The sequence below is a fragment of the Durio zibethinus genome, chromosome 18 (assembly GCF_047325235.1).
Source record: "Durio zibethinus cultivar Kanyao isolate XHJ-2024 chromosome 18, ASM4732523v1, whole genome shotgun sequence".
NCBI lineage: Eukaryota > Viridiplantae > Streptophyta > Magnoliopsida > Malvales > Malvaceae > Durio > Durio zibethinus.
Genome location: NC_143179.1, coordinates 7,537,872 through 7,554,241, shown reverse-complemented (window position 1 = coordinate 7,554,241; position 16,370 = coordinate 7,537,872). Strand labels below are relative to the sequence as shown.

Below are 16,370 nucleotides of genomic sequence, written 5' to 3'. Positions count from 1 at the left end.
ATGTATGTGTGTAATCCCTACTCTCTGTACAATTCTATCTTTCTCTATGCTCATGAGTACAAGCTCCTGTTAAAAAGACTCTATAAAATCAACAACCTTTTAGTCCCTGCAGAACTTTTTCCTTTCAAGAAAGAATCATGGTGGTGGTACCTTCCAAAATACATCCAAGAACTACACACTCACCTGGCACATTGGATTCCTGAACCACCTTATGACACTTGGTGGAGTGATTTATCATACAGACTTGTTAATTTTGATCTTCACTGTCTTTCAGAATTAGCAGAGCTTTCAACAAATCTTTACTGGCAGAATGATGATCTCTTCAGACTTCGAGCAAGATTTGAACACAGAGTTTACAATCATTTATTCCAATGTTGTGATTCTACTCTTGATAATTTTGAATAAGAACTATTCAGGTGGGTAGATGATTGTCTAGTTCTCCAGTACCTTGAAGATTTCTCAGAATGATGACACTCATGGTGCTACAAGACAGAAGATTCCCAGTTCCAGTCCAAATATTGTATAATTACGTGTGCTAATTTCAGTTTTCTCCAGAAGACTCCACAGAAGTTGATAATGATGCATTCACATCAAGACAATCTTATGTCAAGTCTTCATCACCTTTATGTTTTAGTCAAGTCATAATGAGTCATTGTACTTTAGTATGAGTCATAGTGTTTAGTCACTATACCTTAAGTGATGAGTCACTATACCATAATAATGGACCTTTGTACTATAGTTATGAGTCATTGTACCTTAGTTATGACTCATCGTCCTTTAGTCTTATCCTAAGTCACTTGTAAAGTCACTTGTAAAGTTACTTTGTCCTAGTATTGTCTTATTAGGCTACTAGTCCTTTACTTTTTCATGTATAAATAGCATGATACTTCTCTAGGAAGTAATCATCGAAAAAAAATAGTAATCCTCCAACAAAATAGCCCTTGTAAGAAAACCTTCCTTTATAAAATATGTTTGGCTAAAAACCTATCTTCTCTTTTGGTGATTTCATCTTCCTTTTTTCATAGTTACATTTTTAGTTTCATCCTTCTCTTCAATCTATTCAAAGTTTACAATGATACAAGTTGAGTATGTTCTGCAGTTGTCATATTATTATGGATCCTCTGTATCAGAAACTCTTGTTAATCTGTTAAACAGATCATTGATCCATTTCCCTCAGCCAAAAGAAAAATCATACCGCCCAAAGATCATACTAATAGTAAGTTACTATAGTGAAAGACATATCTCCATAAAAGTCAGGCTCCCAGTTCGACGTTAAGCCAAAAAGGCGCCAGAGTCTTGAACACCGGCTAGAATACATTGGTTATATGTCTGATCTATGGAAAGCTTATCGTTGGTATTATCTTGTCAAGTTTGATCGTTCTACACGCTGTTATCATAGTACCAGATAGTATTATCAGGACTCTACCACCCGAAGAGCCTGGAACTGAAGTCGTGTCAGTTGCCAGAGCCTTGGCCGTACTACCTGTCGCTGTGTATAAATGGTATAAATGGTATCAGAGCCTTACAACTTGCCAAGATAGTGAGAAGAAAAGTATGTTTCTAAAATTTTGATTATTGAAATTGGAAAAAGAAAAGCCAAAAGAGACTCTTACTTTCATGGATCTATCCACTCTTAGCAACTCTAGTTCTCAACCTTCTTCCTCCAAATCTTCTTTTAGTTTATCCTTTCCTCCATCTTTTGTACTTAAAAATTATCAGGAGTAGAATCACAACATTGGAATAAGTGATTGTAAATTTTGTGTTCAAATCTTGCTCGAAGTCTAGAGAGATCTTCATCATTTTGCCAGTAAGGATTTGTTGGAAGTTCTGCTAATTCTGAAGGACAGTGAAGATCAAAATTAACAAGTCTGTGTGATAAATCACTCCACAAAGTGTCATAAGGTGGTTCAGGAATCCAATGTGCCAGGTGAGTGTGTAGTTCTTGGATGTATTCTGGAGGGTACCACCACCATGGTTTTTTCTTGAAAGGAGAAAGTTCTGCAGGAACTGGAAGGTTGTTGATTTTGCAGAGTCTTTTTAACAGGAGCTTGTACTCATGAGCATAGAGAAAGATAGAGTTGTACAGAGAGTAGGGATTACACACATACATGTCTGAACGGGGTTGAAAGAAAGCATAATCTTCAGAAAGGTCACAAGGTCGGTGAAAGAAGAAGATAACATGGTAATGGGAGGGAAAGTGTTTGGTGAGAGAAAACCAAGTATGGAGGGGTTTAAACCACTTCAAAAAGGTTTTTAAATGAACATGAGCTTCATAAAGGAAGTCATTATTAGTAAAAGTGATTGTGGCAAAGTTGAGTTCAAAGGAGTTAAACTCAATGGTAATGGTGTAGAGTTGGCATAAGTACCATAAAAGAATTAAGGCTTCTTTGAATAAACCTGAGGTATGAGGGATCTGGAACAGGTGTAGAAAAGGGAACTAAGGATGAAAACCAATGGGTCTGAGACCATGATCACCTCGTTTTCTGATGAAGATAGCCTGTATTTTGTAAATGAGATCATGAGCACGCCTTTCAAGTGTCTTTTTGGCAATGATCCGCTGGATTTCAGAAGGTAGATTGTGAACTGAAAAAATTGGTTGAAAATCTGGATCTGAAACAAAAGGTTTGTATTTCAGGGTGTAAAGATAAGGGAAGAGAAAAGGATTGGTGACCGTTTGAGGAACAAGGTCAAAAGAGGATAAAGGTAAAGGTAAAGAAGACATCATGCAAAAGACTGGAATAACCCGGAAAGTATCTGAACGCCAAGGCCCAAGAACACAAATATTTTATACACCACAGTGTTCTGAATCCGAATGTCCAATACAAAATGAGGATTTAGGTTCGTTTATTTCGTAAAAAATAATTTTAAAAAAATGATTTTTAAAAATATTTACATATTTAAATTGAAAATTTTATTTTGTTATTTAGATGAATAAATAAGAAATATTTTTTATTATTCGATTTTTTTAAAAATAATATTAATATAATTATTAAAATATTAAAAATTATTTATTATTAAAATATATTAAAATTATTAATATTAAAAAATAATTATATTTTAATAATAATATTTAATATTAAAATATTATGTTAATATAAAAAATACTTAAAATAAAACTATTTATTATTCTTTATATTATTTATTAATATATTAATATATTATTTATTAATAATATATTATTATAATATTTATTAATTAAATTAATAATATTTTATTATTATATTATTTATTAATATAATACTATTTATTTATTAATATTAATATATTAGTATATATTTATTTATAATATTATTTATTAATATAATTTTATTTATGAATATATTATAATATTATATATTAATATTTTTATTAATATATTATATTAATAGTATATTATTTATTCATATAATATTATTTATAAATAAAATTATGTTCAAAAGTATTAATAAATAGTTATACATAGACAAATTTGTTTAAATTATTTTTTCTTTTTAAATATGTAAGATAATTTTTAAAAAATTATTTTTCATTAATTAATAAATTATTTTCTATTAATCAATTAATTTTTTTATCAAATAAATATTTTAAAATACAAAAATTATTTTTTAAAAATTATTTTCTAATCAAACGAGCCTTACAGTGTGTTTTGATTGAAGGGAGAATAAAAAAAAAATAAAGTAAATAAGTGTAAATAAAACAAAACTCCATTCCTTTGTTTCGATAAATTTTTAATTAAAAAAAAATAGGTGAAAACCAAATAATTTTTAATTTCTCTTGTAAACTTAATTTTTTTAGTACTCCGATTTGGAAGAAAAATTAAAGGAAAAAAATTAAAAATTATTTTTTTTTATAAAAAGATAATTATGTCTATCTTTTTATTAATACTAAAAAATTAATAAAAAAATCTAAGTAGATCACAATCATCCTATAATTTTTTTAAAATCATCTATTTTTTCAAGTAAATTTTATATATCTCTTTCAATATAAAATTTTTTTATTATTTTTTGATGATTTAATTTTGATGAATGGTTAAATATGAATAGATATATTTTTTGGGTTTATAAAATGAGAGATTAGCTCGAGATCCATTAATATTTTTTTGTAAAAAATATCTTCATATTTTATTTAATTAAAAATTATTGATATAACAGTAATTGTGATGTTAGACAATATAATAAACATATTATAATCTAAAAATACTTTAAAATCATAAGTAATGAAAAATTATAATTGAAAAAATTTATTATAATGAATCATTTTATTTTTTTTTCACTTTTTTATCTAAACAATAGTTATTAAATTTTATTTATTTATTTATTTTTATTAATTTTAATTATTCAAATAAAAATTACATGTATTTTTTATTTTCCTTTAATTTCACTCTTTTCCTTTATTAATATTTATCCGAGACTTAAAAGTTTGAAATCTCGTAAAAGTCTTACTAACATGAAACTGCTGGTCGCGCGTTATTTCCTCTCTCTTCAATCGACCTTAAGAATCCGAAGCCAAGAGACAAACATCGATGGTAAATCTCTCTCAATTGAAATCGGAGCTTTTCTAGGGTTCCATTTTTTTCTTTTTTTTTTGTGAATTTGATTTGATTGATTAATGTTTTTGTTTCAGGCTCCTCCTGCCAAGGCAATAACGAGTCCAGTGTCAGATGCGTGGTACCCAACCCTAGCCGTCGTCATGCTTGCCATTGGTCTTGTCCTCACCGCTTCTTTCTTCATTTAACAACCTTGATCTTATCTCCTCCACTCCATTTCTTTGAATTTTTTTTTCTTTTTGTTCTTATTAGATTCGTTTTAGGAGGCAAGATTTCGGGTGTTTTTTTATAATTTAAAATTGATGATAGGCAATACGATAGGGAAACATTAGCTTAATTGGAACTTAATTTTTTTTTATTTGAATGCGCCTTTTATAGATTTGATGAGGCGTTTGGAATAAATTTCATTTTTAGTAGGCAATTTGCAGGTTATATTTTATTCTGTTAACTTTTTTGTGAGAATATAATGAAATTGTGAATTTGAAAGTTGATGATTTTCCTTTGTGTGTGTGTGTTTTTTTTTTTTTTTTTTGTGGGTACAATACTACATTTCACTTCTATTTACCTTTGTCCTGTAAAATTATCAGTTGAGTCGTGCCATTTCATGTCTGCTTTTGGGTCCATTTGGGTTTAAAAAATTCTTGTCTTAAAGAGTATCTTGTTTTTCTGATTTGGTTGTGCTGTTTTCAAGTTTGAACTTTTATCTGTTAATTCCAACGCCTAAAGGCACAGAGCGGATTTTGAAAAGCCATAGATCAACTTTTTGCTTGTTTAAAATTGTATCTGAGCTCCTCTAGTTTGTTACTGTAAAGTGATCTTTCCATCATGTTTTGTTGACTTTGCTTGAGAATATTGAATTTCTTAGTTAGAACTGAGAGTTCTCTTTTCATTGAACTGTATTGATGATACCTTTAAACTACTCGCACTTGGTTTTGCTTGAGAATATTGAATTTCTCCATACGCGTTAGATCTCATAGCTAGACTTAGAGGTAGAACTTGGAGGTATCTTTTTATTGAACTGTACTGATGCTACCATTGAATCTACTAAAACTTCTTCATACTAGATTAATGAATTTCAAATCAGTTGGATATTGTAGTTAGATCTTAGAGTTCTCCTTGCAGTAAACTTTAGCAATGCTCTATTTCAATTATTCAAACTTCTTTTTACTTGATTTGTTTTCCTGAAAAATCTTTAATTTTGCTTATGCAGCTGATGTTTGTAAAAATTTGATTCTCAGGGTTTTGATTCCTATACCTTTTGACATTGCCTAAAACAAGATCCCAAATTGATACAATGCTTTATAGGCTTGAGATTACATTTGGGAAATTTTATGAAAAAACTCTTTTTCCCAAAACATGCAGCTATGAAGCTACTTCTTCTAAGCAAAATCGATCTCTTGCCAAGGAGCTCACGACTGGGGGAGTGGCATCTGTCTTCCTGGTACAGCTTTTATATCTGTTTGGCCGGGTTGTCTCATTCATAATTCCTGTAACTTTTGTGCACTACTGATACTTAATTCTTGATATCCTTGCAGGGCTTTGGGTCATTGTTTTTTGCTACTTTCAGCTGGTGTTTATGTCTGATTTTGATATTGTTTAACCATTTTGAAGAGTTTTGCTGAGCAGAATGGTGTCGTGTGAATGACCATGGCTTTCACATTGTTACTTACAGACATTTTTGGTATTTATCTGATGAGAATAGCTTCTTTGATAACATTTTGTATCACTTAGATGTTCTTAATACATATGCTTGAATTTAGGACTTGGGGTTGTTTCAGATTATTATTTCACTTTGCATGCAGTCGTTCAGTGTGAAATATTCGAGTAAACATTTGAAGAATTGAAGATCCCATTTCTCTCACCGGTCGAAAAATCACTTTTTTGGTGGATTCAATGACTTGTTCATCAATCCTCGGATTATTGTCTCATGGTATACAATAGCTGCCAAAATGGATTCAAGCTTGAACCTTAATGAGAAAATAGAAAGGCACGGTTTATAGGAAATGGAAAAAGCTAAGTGTTGTGCCAACCGGAACTAGGTGGTCAAAATGCATTGTGGCTCTCTCTTCTGCAATGTTAAGAAAATATGTCCTCGGGGATGGTAAGGAAAAGGGTTAAATATATATTTGTCCCCCAAACTTAATATTCTTTGTCACATTGATATTTAAGAATTATAGCTGTCATATTTGTATCCAAATTTTCAATTTGTTATCATGTTAGTATCTTGGATTAATACCATTAGTAAGTTTTGCTAACATAATATGAACATCCGACATGTGTTAAAAAAAATTTAATCAACATTATATCATTAATGTTACATCATTATTAAAAGAAAATTTTTAAAAATTCTAAAAAAGTATAAATATGTTTAAAAATTATAAAAAAATTTATTTTTTTTAAAATACTAAAATAATTTTAAAAAATTTAGAAAATTAAAAAGTATTTAAATTAAAAAAATCTTAAAAAGTATAAAATTTTTTTAAATTATAAAAATTTTAAAAAATTCTAAATTTTTTTTAAAATTCTATAAAATTTTCAAAATTATAAAAATTTTAAAATAATTTATAAAATTCAAAAAAATTTTAAATTTTAAATTTTTTTAAAAAATTCTAAAAGATTTTTAAAAAATTCTAAAAGAATTAAGGAAACTAAAGAATTTTCAAAAAATTTTTTAAAAAAATCCAAAAAATAAAAGATTGATGATTTTAATCAACTTAAATTTTCTTAAAATAAAAAAACTTAAAAATAGTTAAAATAAAAAATAACAAATTTTTTGAAAAAATATAAAATTCAAAAAAATTTTTTAACAAATTCTGAAAATTTTTCATATTTTTTATTCTTATAATTTTAATTTTTTGTGGATTTATTTTTTGAAATTTAATTTTTTTTGAAAATTTTTTTATTTATATTAAGATTTTAATTTTTTAGATTTTTTAATTATAAAGAGTATTTCAAAATTTTGAAATTATTTAATTTTTCAAAAATTCTTAAATTTTGTTTTATTTTCAATTTTTTAAGTTTTTGTGATTTTTTCAACTTTAAGAAAATTTAATTTTTATTAAATTTTCATTTTTTTATTTTTACTAAAATTCTCAAAACTTTTTTAATTCTTCAAATTATGATAACTTTTATAATTTATAAAAATATTTCACATTTTAAAATTTTTATAAAATTTAAAAATTTTTTAAAAATTTTCAAAAATTTTTAGAATTTTAAAAAGATTTTTTAGAATTTTTCAAACAATTTTTAAAATTATTTTCAAATATTTCATAAATTTTAGTTTTTTTTTTGAAAATTTTTTTATATTAATATGACATTGATAATGTAATATTGATTGAATATTTTTTATATGTATTAATATCTTATCAAATATTTATGATATGTTAATAAAATTAACTAACAACATTAATTATAAGTACTAACATAATAACAAAATAAAAATTTGGATATCAATATACTAATTATAATTTTTTAAATATTAATATAATAAAAAATATAAAATTTAAGGGCTAAATATGCATTTAACCACAATGAAAAAGTAACTCGGGGTCTTTGGGTTCCAACTTTCAACTGCTAAATGCTGCAGTCTTAAAGCAAGCTGGCAAGCACCCATGAATTGCCAAATGTAGCCACTTGGAGGCCCCTGCAAACTCTAACATCTCAGATGAAACGGGGACGTCCCAATCCTTGACCAGTAAAATCTAAATGGTTGAATCCCTATACACGAGAGTTAGGGGTTGAATAGCGAGAGCCCCTATTGAACCGGTTGTGCCTCTACCAGCTTGCCGCGTGTACATCATTCTACTTCAAAGAGCGTAACCCAACAAAAACCCTCACAACCATTTTTACTGTACTTTTTGTCACTCCCATTCTCTTCCAAACCCCATCACAGTCCCAGTAGGGTCCGGTCTCGGGTCCCCGGAAACCAATCTTTTTTTTTTTTTGCTTTCTTTGCTTTTAAAGTACCAGCAACATTCCCAATCTCAAAAATGGAGTCTCCCCAACCTCAACAACAGCAGCCCAAGAAGAGAGGCCGAAAACCAAAGCCAAAGGACGAGAAAGAACAGCAACAACAGCAAAGCGCTGGCAAAATGAAAGAAGGAAAGAAAGCCCAACAACCAAGCGTTGATGAGAAGTACACTCAGTGGAAGTCTTTGGTCCCTGTCCTCTATGACTGGCTTGCTAATCACAATCTCGTCTGGCCTTCTCTTTCTTGCCGGTATTTGGGTTTTTGGGTTTTTGGTCTTTTTCGTTGCAAACGCTTGAGTTTTTTGTTCTGTTGTTATAAAAGATATTATTTTTTCGCTTAGGGTTTATTTGGGTTGTTGTGTTTGTTTCTAAATATCCTAAATTTTTTATGGTAAACCCTAGTGGACTCTTGCTGAGCTGCTGATCTGTTTTCATTCTTGTATCCTGTAACTATTGATCTTGTATTTTAAATGTGAGATGGCTGGCATTATCTGTTTGTAGTTGCTGAAGGAACGAAGATAGCTTTTCTTTGCTTCAATTTTGTGTTAGACTGTTAGCAATTTAGCTCCTTTTTCTTTTTTTTTTTTCCTTCTTTTTCATATTTCTTGATGATAGCTTCATTCGGGTTTGAACAGCTGGGGACCACAGCTTGAGCAAGCTACTTACAAGAATCGCCAGCGTCTCTACCTCTCTGAACAGGCAAGTGTATTTCCCTCTTAGGAGTTTTTTCTTGTACTTAAACAGGGCTTGGACATAAATTGCAAACTCAATGGAAGGAATCTCTTGTTTCAGTTTTTGTTGGTTGCTTGATGTGTCAGTTTTACATAACAAAAATGCTCATTCTGGAGTCTTAATTTATTAACAGCAATAGATGCATCACGTTAGTACTGTTCAAGTTAATGGAATTTACAAAAAAAACTTGGTAGAACAATGCTGAAGTTTGATAAGTTTGTAGTTAAATTATTTTACTTAACTCATTCTCTTGGGAAAAAATGTTCATCTATTTTGAAACCTTTTCTTTTGGTTATTGTCTTATGTTGTAATGCCAGACTGATGGTAGTGTTCCAAATACTCTTGTGATTGCGAATTGCGAAGTTGTCAAACCTCGCGTTGCTGCTGCTGAGCACATATCACAGGTAACTCATTTCCATGGTTCCTTGTTCTGCACTTCAATACTGATGCATGCATCTTTCTTCACTTTATTCACATGAATGCTATATCTTTCAGTTTAATGAAGAAGCTCGATCACCATTCGTGAAGAAGTACAAGACCATTATCCATCCTGGAGAGGTACAGATCTTGCATATGCTAAACAAATAAATGTGTTTATGTCAAGTCGTGTGCTGACATATACACTAACAGTTTCGTTGGAACTCAACTATCTCTATGTAATGAGACGCTATTTGATTTGACAATGTAATTCTTTTTTATGAGATGTGACATTAAAATATAATCCATGCTTTGATGTATGACATCAGTGGGAAATATATATTCTGCTTGCTTAAATTCCTTTTTCAATGTATAACCTTAAATTTTTGTAATATTCATTTTATCCTGTTGCTTTGTATTTCTTTATGATAGTTTATTTTGTTGTGACTGCCAAATACTATCTTGTAGGTGAACAGAATCAGGGAACTTCCACAGAACTCTAAGATTGTGGCCACTCACACTGATAGTCCTGATGTAAGACTCTTGTTATATTTGTTTTGTTAAATTATGTGGTGCCAATATTTCTGTTGTGTTTTCTTGTTAAAGTCTACCCAACACGTGACATGATGAAATTTAGGTTCTTATCTGGGATGTTGAAGCTCAACCTAACCGTCATGCTGTTCTTGGAGCAACAAATTCTCGCCCAGATTTGGTATGTTTGTTTTAAATTTTTAGTGATGTTTTTAGTAAAAGCTATCTATGTACTACTTGTATGTGTTCTTCTCATGAATGAACTGTTTTTCACTGATGACTTTTTTTTCTTTTGTCAGATTTTGACTGGACATCAAGATAATGCAGAATTTGCTCTTGCAATGTGTCCCACTGAACCCTATGTGCTCTCTGGAGGTTGGGAAGTTTCATCATTCAATGAACTATATACTTGCTTGGAGATAATGCTTTTATTGATATATTTAGTATAAATCTCTTTGATATGCTCATGAGATGCTGGAATTCATTATCTTCCTTTTACAGAGTGGTAATGAAGTTAAAATTATATAATTCTAGATCTGAATATGCCATTTCTCATATAAAAGGTATGATATGTTTGAAATAGCTTCATTATCATTTAGGAAGTTATTGTCTATCAGATTGTGCTCTATGGTATGTCTTACTCTTTTCTAGTGCATAACTGCATAACTTTACTTTGAGGTCACTCATCTAGAATGGTTGTTATACTTTTTTAAAATTGGCTCAACAAAACTGAATCTCATTCATGTGATGGGATTTTCTTCTTAATGAGAGGACTTTTATGACAGGGAAGGACAAATCAGTGGTTTTATGGAGTATCCAGGACCACATAACAACAACAGCTACAGACCCAACCAAATCTCCAGGATCTGGTGGGTCAATCATCAGACAGAACAAGCCTGAGGAAGGTAATGATAAAGCTCCCAACGGGCCTTCTGTAGGTCCTCGTGGTATCTTCTGTGGGCATGAGGATACAGTTGAAGATGTCACATTCTGTCCATCCAGGTTGCTGCTTTCTCTTGGATAAAATCTAAATGCACATAATTCTTTATTATTTATTCTTCTTCAGTTCACGTCAAACTTTTCATGTAAAGGCGAGTTTATTTTAATGACTTTTTCATTATTTTATCTTCCACTGTAGTTATGGCTTTTGAATTGATACTTTTGAAGATGTTCATAAGGCCTCTAATTTCTGACAATTTTTTTTTTATATCTTTAATGGCTTTTTCATTATTTTCTCTTCCACTGTAGTTATGGCTTTTGAATTGATACTTTTGAAGATGTTCATAAGGGCTCTAATTTCTGACAATTTTTTTTATGTCTACTGAAGTGCACAGGAGTTTTGTAGTGTAGGTGATGATTCCTGCCTCATATTTTGGGATGCACGAGTTGGCACTAGCCCCACTGTCAAGGTAAATTTCCTCTTAATAATTATTTTTCCCAATAATAACTGCTTGGGGTTCCCCTTTTCCCCTTTAATTCCTCTCTTTTTCATTTTTAATTACTTTGGATGAAAAACTAAATATATTCATGAAAAGAAAGTTTTAAAGAGTAGCATATAAGGTGAAAAGTAAAAATCTTAAGTATTCATGGTGATCCTTGCTCCTTTTAATTTGAATCTATCTTTGCTTTTGAGTGCAATCTGTAAAGTGGTTTATAGTTGAGAGGATGATGTGTATGATTTGAATCAGTGAATGAAGTAGCATCATTTTTGCACCTTCTTTTACCCGTTTATATGGGTAGGACTGTAATGCCATGCCACTTATTCAAATCCTTTGCAGAAACTTGTTGCAAGTTTGGTTGGCTGCTTTTATGATTCTAGTTGTACATTGATGTTCCTTCTGTCTGGGACTTGATTCTCTTGACCATTGTCTGTACCAAATCATTTTTGAGAGGATGTGATTTGAATCATTTGATATCAGAAAGCCTACCATTTAGCTTCTTTCTCCACTCATGAATTCCTCTTAGGTGAATCAACCAAAGCTTCATGTTTCTCTTTACGATATTGTTAATATTTGCTTGTATGTAATTTTGAATTTTAAATATGCTGATGCTTCTGATGATTTAAGTTAAATTGTCGGTTTCTTGTTGACAGGTTGAAAAGGCACATAATGCTGATCTTCATTGTGTTGATTGGAATCCCCACAATGATAATCTTGTTCTGACTGGGTATGTCTCCATTCGAGTTTGTATCAGTTTTGCACTTTTCTTTTGGTATCAAAATATGGCAACAGTATGAGTGTGCTAGTGCTTCATGTTTTACAATGATGGGTAAACACTAAAACGTTATTTGTCTTACTTTGTTGATCTTTCAGGTCAGCAGATAATACTGTTCGTATGTTTGATCGAAGAAATCTCACTTCTAATGGAGTAGGGTCACCCATTTATAAATTTGAGGGTCACAAAGCTGCTGTTCTTTGTGTGCAGGTGTAAAAAACCTGATCATTTCTATATGCTCTACTTCCTATTTTGTTATAAATATGACGATAGGTGTTCACATGTAACTGTTCTTACCAAATTTATATTTCTCATGGTCCAGTGGTCTCCAGACAAGTCATCTGTATTTGGTAGTTCTGCTGAGGATGGGCTCTTAAGCATTTGGGATTATGACAAGGTGTGATTGCTTGGTCTATATCCGGCTAATTGCCTTTGCATACAAGATACAACATGGATGCATGTGACACAGATGACATACTTGGCTATGCATATGTGTTTAACTGTGTAGTATCTGTATGCTGCTGATCCTTTTTTTTTTTTTTTAAAGTTTGCAAGAATAATTCTGTATGGAATTAGTTTTTAGATTTTCACACAGTCAATTTTAGGAAAGTTAACTCATCAAATAAAAGAGGATGTGGTTTGGGAGTTGCAATTTTGGTTCCTACCTATCTAGGATTGGAGTATATTTATGAAAAAAATGATGGCTTGAAAAAGATTACCAAGTTCTTTGTCCTCATTAATCAAGCCCTGTTGCTATGTCTATGTTACAACTATAACTTAATAATTTGAAAGTCAATCAGTGAAAGAGGATATAAAGTAATTGCAAGTAGCTAAGCATTTGGATTATGAGTTTTTAGTTATCAGTCACCTTATTTTCTCTTTCTCTCGACTTTTACTTTTGTTTTTGTATAATTATTTTTGTATAACATGGTTAAAGGCTTTGCCTTGGCTTCGTTAGTAGGAGAAAATATTCTCCTTACCTTTCAAATCCTACTTAAGACACGTTGCTTATTTGGATTGTTATAACTGTACTTGCTACTGCTGACAGTGTGGTTGGTTTCACTTGCTCGTCTCTATTGCAGGTTGGCAAAAAGGTGGAACGTGCTTCAAAATCTCCTAACACTCCTGCTGGACTGTTTTTCCAGCATGCTGGGCACAGGTTTGCAATTGTTTTCAGCTTGTGATATAGCATGTATTTGGACTCTTCTTTTGAACCACATCATCTGTCTTAATCTCAATATGCATTTCACATTATTTCCTCTTTTCTATTTTCTTATCCTTTGAACTTGCACCATTAAACTGGTTTCCTTAATGATCTTTGCTACGTACAGCTAAAAGTATCATGCTAAACCTTTATTTCTTACATTTATTTATGTAGAAAAGTTTTAACACCTTATCTTTTATCTATTGATGTTCTGTAGAGTCCTCAAGGAAAATTTTAATGTTCCACCTAATAGAGAGGTTTATACATTGACAACATTGTCCTTCATGAAGTTTCTTTTATTTAAAAAAAAGAAGAAGAAAAAGTGGTTACAATAATGCAATTGCTAGCTAATTTGATATGTCATGAAACTAATCTTGAGGCATCTCTAAATCATGTACAAAACTTTTTGGTTTCACTGGTGGAATATAAAGACTATGTTTTTATGCACCTCATGCAAACAAGTTTTGGTTTATGAGAACAAGTTCCTTATGTTCATTGAAGACCACACATTTGATTGTTCTTGCACAGAATTTGGTCTTCCCTAATATATGTTTGAGTTGAAAATTTTGCAACACTTCAAAATTCTGTTTGACAGTTTTTAAATTTGACTTTAACTGATTTCCATAACCCTTTCAATCTTTTAATTTTTGTATAGGGACAAAGTTGTTGATTTCCATTGGAATGCATCTGATCCGTGGACTGTTGTTAGTGTGTCTGATGACTGTGATACCACTGGTGGAGGAGGGACATTGCAGGTATAATTACTAGCTACACATGTAAATGTTGTGTGTCAGAATAAAAAAAAGGCAATTTTTTTTCTTGAGACAGTTCAAATTATTACTGTGAGTGTGAAGGTAGATAAAACAGATGACATGATGATAAGTCAAAAGCAATGCACAAGAGCATTACCCGGCATGCATATTACAATAATCATTCGTAAAACTGTTCAGGATACTCCACTTCCCAGCCGACAACACAAAACATGTTGCTTATGGTTATGGGAATTTGAATCATGGGTATTGCTGGCAGTAAATGCTTATACCTGAAACTGCTTGTAATGACATTCCTTTGCCCTTGGTTATGAAGTTCCCTCCAATTTGATGGAATTGATTTTTCGAAGGAGCCTTATTTCACATATTGGCTTCAACAGCCCAATTGCACCCATGAGTTGTTCCTTATTCTTTACTTCTATCTCTTTCCATGTGTTTGTTTTGTTTCAATGAAAGAAATGCATTAAATTTGAATGAAATTACAATTATTGAAATGCTAAATGATGATCTGCAGATATGGCGCATGAGTGATCTGATCTACAGGCCCGAGGAGGAGGTTTTAGCAGAGCTTGAGATATTCAAGTCACATGTCATTTCATGCGCGTCAAAGTCGTGATTGATGAGATTGGAATTGGAAGGAAGAAGGCCAGAATATTTCCTGGTTAACTTAATGAGTATGTTAGAATGTTAGTGTTGCACTGATTATGAATATGCTTGAAGACCAGATTGTTAGTGATTGTAGATTTTCTGATATTTGATATTTTGTGAGTGCTAACACTGATTGAAGACTGACATCATATACACACACCTGGCTTCACCGGGGTTAAAGTTCTACCCTCCGATCCAAAGGTTTGTAGTTGAAATATTGAATGAAAGGATGCTTCCAGGGTACTTCTCGACTTACGGGTTCTTGTCTAGTCGCTGGAATTTGGAGCCTCGTTGGCATGTCTGAATGTCATTCTATAACTAGATCAATTCAAAGCTTAATTGGTAGTTTAGGTTCTAAACTTTTCTTTGAAGGGATGTTGTTGGCTTATTTTTGGTAATTCATATGAAGGATTTAAGACATATTTGTATATTCAAATGGTTTTCCTAATAGAAATTTGCTTGGGAAGGAAAGCTAAAAGGCCATTAGGCTTGAAATTGATACTACATATATCAATGGTAAATCAATTCATTTTATATGCCGTTATAACTCAATAAGAATGCTTGTCCTTTTTTGTCAAAAAAAAAAAAAAGGAAGAATGGTTGATCTTTCGTAATAAAACGAATTAACCAATAAAGTAACATTCAATCAGATAAACTAAATATATACCTTTCTTAGGAACTAAAATTAAGGGTCGGATATTAAACCTAGTACATAGCAATACAAGTGAACGGTTGATGGCTGAAGAGTGCAGAGTATATCATGCAATCACTTTTAAAAGATGATATTTGATAAATTAATAAATTTAAATTTAAATCATAACACTTATAATTTATTCTATATTTAGGGATGACAACAATTCGAATTAAAAAAGATCTTTGCTTGATTTAATTGTGATTTTGATCTTGTAATATTTATACTTAAATTTGATTTGATATTAAAATATTATTTTTTATACTCAATTTGATCTATTTATTCATAAACCTAATCGATCCAATTCTAAATTAATTTAATAAATTTAATTTAATACAATATTTATAAAATATTATTTTTAATATAGATTATATATTAATTATATATAAATATAATATTTTTATTAAATTAATATCTTAAATTAAAATATTAAATAATAATTTTATTAATATAATATATATAAATATAAAATTAAATAAATAATAAAAATATTTATATATATACTATCCGAATCAATTCGAGATGATGCCACCTAAAATCCAACTTTAAATCAAGCCCAACCTTTAAAAAAAAAAATTCACTCTATTTCCAATTTTTTTAAAAATTCAATTTTATCATATTAAAATTTATCAATTACAAATTATTTTTATCATCTTAGTTCATAGTTTT

The 16,370-nt window shown here is 30.4% G+C and overlaps 2 protein-coding genes across 5 annotated transcripts; both read left to right on the top strand.

The window, feature by feature from the left end:
• Positions 1–4,356: 4,356 nt before the first annotated feature.
• LOC149513665 (uncharacterized) lies at positions 4,357–6,739 on the top strand. 4 transcript variants are annotated; one of them, XR_016329706.1, is made up of 5 exons: positions 4,357–4,504; positions 4,603–4,681; positions 5,888–5,966; positions 6,061–6,206; positions 6,328–6,739. XR_016329706.1 is itself a non-coding variant. In XM_089747200.1 (4 exons), the coding sequence occupies exons 1-4, from the start codon at positions 4,426–4,428 to the stop codon at positions 6,145–6,147; spliced, it is 324 nt and encodes a 107-aa protein (XP_089603326.1). In that variant the 5' UTR covers positions 4,357–4,425; the 3' UTR covers positions 6,148–6,289. The 4 variants fall into 4 exon arrangements, 1 of the variants encoding a protein (XP_089603326.1); XR_016329707.1 differs by lacking the exon at positions 6,328–6,739 and having other exon boundaries at positions 5,764–5,966; positions 6,061–6,289; XR_016329708.1 differs by lacking the exon at positions 6,328–6,739 and having other exon boundaries at positions 5,736–5,966; positions 6,061–6,289.
• A 1,474-nt stretch (positions 6,740–8,213) lies between these two features.
• LOC111299160 (WD-40 repeat-containing protein MSI4-like) lies at positions 8,214–15,265 on the top strand. Its single transcript, XM_022894200.2, has 15 exons — positions 8,214–8,744; positions 9,130–9,193; positions 9,544–9,630; positions 9,722–9,784; positions 10,112–10,177; positions 10,281–10,355; positions 10,474–10,549; positions 10,960–11,176; positions 11,502–11,583; positions 12,267–12,340; positions 12,487–12,598; positions 12,711–12,785; positions 13,471–13,547; positions 14,248–14,347; positions 14,877–15,265. Exons 1-15 carry the CDS (start codon positions 8,515–8,517, stop codon positions 14,976–14,978), a joined length of 1,500 nt encoding a protein of 499 aa, XP_022749935.2. The 5' UTR covers positions 8,214–8,514; the 3' UTR covers positions 14,979–15,265.
• The last annotated feature ends 1,105 nt before the right edge of the window (positions 15,266–16,370 follow it).

Excerpts from the sequence above, each read along its gene's own strand:
- LOC149513665 (XM_089747200.1), top strand. The coding sequence starts at position 4,426 with ATGAAACTGCTGGTCGCGCGTTATTTCCTCTCTCTTCAATCGACCTTA. Across the intron at positions 4,505-4,602 it reads CCAAGAGACAAACATCGATG|GCTCCTCCTGCCAAGGCAAT; the intron begins GTAAATCTCTCT and ends TTTTTGTTTCAG. Across the intron at positions 5,967-6,060 it reads GAGTGGCATCTGTCTTCCTG|GGCTTTGGGTCATTGTTTTT; the intron begins GTACAGCTTTTA and ends ATATCCTTGCAG.
- LOC111299160 (XM_022894200.2), top strand. The coding sequence starts at position 8,515 with ATGGAGTCTCCCCAACCTCAACAACAGCAGCCCAAGAAGAGAGGCCGA. Across the intron at positions 12,599-12,710 it reads CTGCTGTTCTTTGTGTGCAG|TGGTCTCCAGACAAGTCATC; the intron begins GTGTAAAAAACC and ends CTCATGGTCCAG. Across the intron at positions 13,548-14,247 it reads TTCCAGCATGCTGGGCACAG|GGACAAAGTTGTTGATTTCC; the intron begins GTTTGCAATTGT and ends ATTTTTGTATAG.